At 38.0% G+C, this 4735-nt stretch overlaps 1 protein-coding gene across 1 annotated transcript in view; it reads right to left on the reverse strand.

Annotated features, from left to right (window-relative positions):
• LOC106867981 (zinc finger protein 721) overlaps positions 1-4735 on the reverse strand; it is a 48176-nt gene that overhangs the window by 15222 nt on the left and 28219 nt on the right. The window contains exons 3-4 of the mRNA XM_052968504.1: positions 3854-3956; positions 1927-2970 (exon numbers count right to left, since the gene is read on the reverse strand). Coding sequence (XP_052824464.1) covers positions 1927-2970; positions 3854-3956 — 1147 coding nt within the window. The remainder of the gene's footprint in view (positions 1-1926; positions 2971-3853; positions 3957-4735) is intronic.

The raw sequence follows: 4735 nt of genomic DNA on the forward strand, positions 1-4735 counted from the left end.
GTTTAGGAACTGGGTAAGGATTATCTACTTTGCAGGGATGCGTGGTTAGGTTCAAGCATTGTAGTTGTTGTTTTGTGTCTGAACGGCTGTAGTGATGCTATGAGTAAAGCATTCGGGGCCGTGTGGGTCATGGATGGACATGCCTAAAAGGATCAGTGCAGTCACCAGCCTTGATCTTTCTGATGGATCAACAGTGAAACCTGACACCAGGGTAATTTAACACAACTAATGGAGCTTTGGCTATTCAGCTTACATCAGCTCCTTGGAGGTTCAGGTTATTCTGATGATAAAAAAAAAGGTGATCAGTTGACTTAAGAAGTGCAAAGATAACTCTATGGGTTGGGTCTGCAGGATGAGAAAGATATAAAGATTAATATATATTAATGCTATATCATTATTCTAGTTTCTTTCTTAAAGTTCTTTCATCCCACATCCTGTGACCTCTTCAGTAACTCTCTATCCCATGTCTCTTCTTGTTCTGCTTATTCCATTTTGTCTTTCTCTGCTATGCATCCATATATGCACAACAATTTGCATCTGTATCTGGGTGTATATTTTGTGTGCATATGTGTATGCTTACTACATTGTGTGTACCTGTTTTTTATTTTATTTTTCTTCTTTGACATGTCATGTGTGTGTGTTTGGATTTATGTATTATACTGTATTTATCTTTAGTCATCATGTGCAGTGTGATGGAGTAAGGGTGATGGTGTTAAACCATTCGTGTTTCCTTCTGAGGTTCAGTCCACCCACTACTATATCTGTGGCCTCTATAATCTGTCTGAGTCTCATGTCTGGTCTATGTGATAATATCTTCTAACATCTTAAAATCAATGCTATTCACCAAGCCTTCCTATCATAATTGAGCATGTTGGTAGAGCACTGATGAGCTTCTCTCCTCTTTCAGCTTCCAGCAATGTATGTTGTTGTCCTGTTTCTCTTCCATACCTCATTACACCTTACACTATATGCTACATTCCAATTTTTACTATTTATCCGAGGGTTCATCCTACACACTATACAGTTGCTCTCCTTATAGGTGTTTTTTTCAAATAGATATGCTCTACTGATCTGGTATTTTATGGAGGTCCCTGGCCTTTCTACTACTTTAATCCATAGATTCATCTATTTCCCAAAAGCATATGCTTGTTCACCTACACGAATAGCATCAACGAACATAATACTTTCATAGTTTTACTTATCATACCATGAGTTAGTTGGCCTTACCTATCGATCTTCATCCTTTCCATGCTATTCCAGGATTTACTTGTCTATAGGGGACAGATCCCAAGTTGCATCATTCTCTATGATGGCCTTGTATTTAGCCCTGGCTCCTTTCTACACTTTCATCCTCTCCTTTTGACAGTATCGAGAGAAGTACATGCAGTTGTCTCACTAATTCTGTTGCATTGCTAGTAGTAGTAGTAGTAGTAGTAGTAACAATAGTTTTCTCACTCTAACCATATTGTATGATACATGCGACTTAACAAGTAACATTAAAAAGATAAATTTACTGCAATTTCCAAGAAAACACTTTACATATCGGAAACATTTATAGTAATTTAATAACATTCATATAAAGGTTTATATCAGGTTTGTCTCCATCATTAAAAGTACATTTATGAGTAGATATATAATCACTACAAGTAAATGATTTACCACAAATAATACAGCTGTATGGTTTTTCCCCAGTATGAGTATGATTGTGTCTTATTAAACACCTCAAGTTAGAAAATGTTTTGTCACAGATTCCACAGTGGTGTGCTTTCTCTCCAGTGAGTGTACTTATATGCCCTTTTAAGCTGCCACTATTGGAAAAATTCTTGCCACAAACTTCACAGTGATGTGGTTTTTCTCCGGTATGAGTGCATTTATAAATTAACAGCACAAACTTTTTAGAAAATGCTTTCCCACATATATCATATTAGTGTGGCTTTTCTCCAGTATGAATACGTGTGTGTTCTGTTAAGCTGCTCTTATGTGAAAATTCTTTTCCACATATTAAACAGCGATATGGTTTCTCTCCCGTGTGAATACGTCTGTGACTTTTTAAGCTACCAGTTTCAGAAAATGCTTTGCCACAGATTTCACAGTGATGTGGTTTTTCTCCAGTATGAATACGATTGTGTTTCTTTAAGCCGCACCTATCAGAAAAGTTTTTTCCACAAACTTCACAGTGATATGGTTTCTCTCCTGTGTGAATTCGTTTGTGTAATGTTAAAAGATATTTTTCAGGAAATGCTTTTCCACAGATTTCACAGTCATGTCCGATTTTCCCTGTGTGAACACGTTTATGCCTTCTTAAGGTAATACTCCCTATAAATCCTTTCCCACATACTTCACAATCATATGGCTTCTCTCCAGTGTGAACTCGTTTGTGGACTGTTAAAGACTCTTTTACAGAAAATGCTTTATCACAAATTTCACAGTGGTAAGGTTTTGAGTGCACACTTCTGTGTCTTTCAAAGTTACTGACATTAGAAAATGCTTTCCCACAATCATCACACTTGTATGGCTTCTCCCCAGTGTGAATACGTTTGTGTCTTGTTAAATCACCAAGTTGAGAAAATCTTTTGCCACAAATTTCACAATGGTATCGTTTTTCTCCAGTGTGAATAAGCTGATGAATTCTTATACCATTAAACTGTGAAAATGTTTTGCCACAGATTTCACAGTGGTATGGTTTCTCTCCAGTGTGAATACGTTTGTGTGTCTTTATATAACCTTTAGTAGAAAATGATTTTCCACATATTTCACAGTGAAACGGTTTCTCTCCTGTGTGTACACGTCTGTGTCCTGTTAAAGAAGATTCTACAGAGAATGCTTTCTCACATACTTCACAGTGGTATGGCTTTTCCCCAGTATGAGTGCGCCTATGAATAGCTAAATTAGATTTTGTAGTAAGTAATTTACCACAAATACTGCATTTGTAACGTTTGCTCATTTTCTGAAACATTCTCTCCATTAAATTTTAGTTTTATTCTTTCACTCTATGAAGACATTAATTGGTTGATAAATCTGTACCCACACACGGCAGACTTGCAGTATTCTCTGCAGAAAATCTTCTTTCAAATGGAAATATGTCCTGAAATAAAATAAAATAAATATTAGATACTAATGACAATTACACAAATGTTACATAAATCCCTGCAACGAGACGAATATATTCATCATCATCATGTGTCTAAGAATCTCAGAAAAATGTCATGGAAATATAGTAACAGTTAGTGTTTGATTTAGTTGAAATAGAACAGATTCCATCAATCTTTTTCTTGTTTCAGTCAATGGAATGTGGCCATGCTGGGGTAATGCTTTGAAAGGTTTGGTTCAACTCAACACCAGTCCTGTTTTTCAAACACACTGACCTAGATTATGCTGATGTCCTGGCATTACTAGCAGATAGGACAAATCAGGCACAGGAGGTGCTGAGCAGATTAGAGCAGGAATCGGGGAAGGCAAGATTGTACCGTAACGCAAACAAAACAGCGTTGCAAGTATTCAACCACGAAATGCCTGTGTCAGTGAAAGTGAAAGACGGTAAGTCGCTGAAGGTAGTTGTAAATTTCAAATACCTTGGTGCGTGAACACAAAGTACTGAAAAAAAACATCATAGCAAGGAAAGCTACTGCCTGGAGTGCATGCCATAAATAGAGAAAGGCATGGAATTCTAAGTTAGCAAGGAAATTGAAAGTGAGGTTGTTTCAGACAACAGTGAAGTCTGTTCTTCTATATGGGGCTGAAACATGGACGCTCACTAAAGCATTGAGGAAGCAGTTGGGCGGTTCTTATACGAGGATGCTTAGAATGGCACTCAATGTCTCCTAGAAGAGTCATACAACAAACGCCGACTTACACCAGGGACTATCAAAAGTAACATTGAAGGTACAGCATAGAAGGATGGGGCTAGCTGGATACTGCATCAGACACATCGATGAAATTGCTAACAAGCGAGTGCTCTGGAAATCAACAGAAGGAAGAACCAAGAGAGGAAGACGACCTATATCGACAACTTGCTGGAGGATATTGGTATGGAAGGGGTACAAGAGCTGAGGACCATTATGGAAGATCGAGATGAATGGGGAAAACATGTGGAAACAGTCTTGGGGCGTCCTATGGGAAGACGTTGATGAGATAAGAGGTATCTATTATTTGTAGAGTCTGTATACAAGGCAGTAAATTGGAAAAGTCGAAAACGGTGTATGTATTCTGGATTTAAGGTCACCGACTTTAAAATCTAACCAGTTTACTTTGTCATGTTGTCTGGGACGATAAACAAAGTACAAATCAAGAACTGGAATCGATTTCTCTTTCCTGCAATCAGATAAACGGAAGGGGAGACGGCCGTTCACGGCCCGGTTAATTCTTTGGAAACAGAACCACGACAGCCGAGTGTTTAAGAGACCGGCCGACATCAAACATAAATAATAGTAATTTACATAGGAGAGGTTAGTTAATTGGGTTGACTCTTAATTAAGAGAAAGCCTTTTATATCGACCCAGGATGGGAAAGAATTATCGGCGGAAATAAAGACAATGGACCGCACCCCTTTTGGGATTTGTTTTTCTGGTAGAGACGGACTATATGTAATCTGAACCTTTCCCCCCCTTATTTATTAATTTTTTTTACGGAATCCCACGTTTTAGGCTATGGAGATTCTGATTCTGAAAAAAAATTTCAATTCCCCCCCACCACCACCACCACCACCACCAAGCAGGCTATTTACATGCTAGAAATA

This window comes from Octopus bimaculoides, chromosome 6 (assembly GCF_001194135.2).
Source record: "Octopus bimaculoides isolate UCB-OBI-ISO-001 chromosome 6, ASM119413v2, whole genome shotgun sequence".
Classification (NCBI taxonomy): domain Eukaryota; kingdom Metazoa; phylum Mollusca; class Cephalopoda; order Octopoda; family Octopodidae; genus Octopus; species Octopus bimaculoides.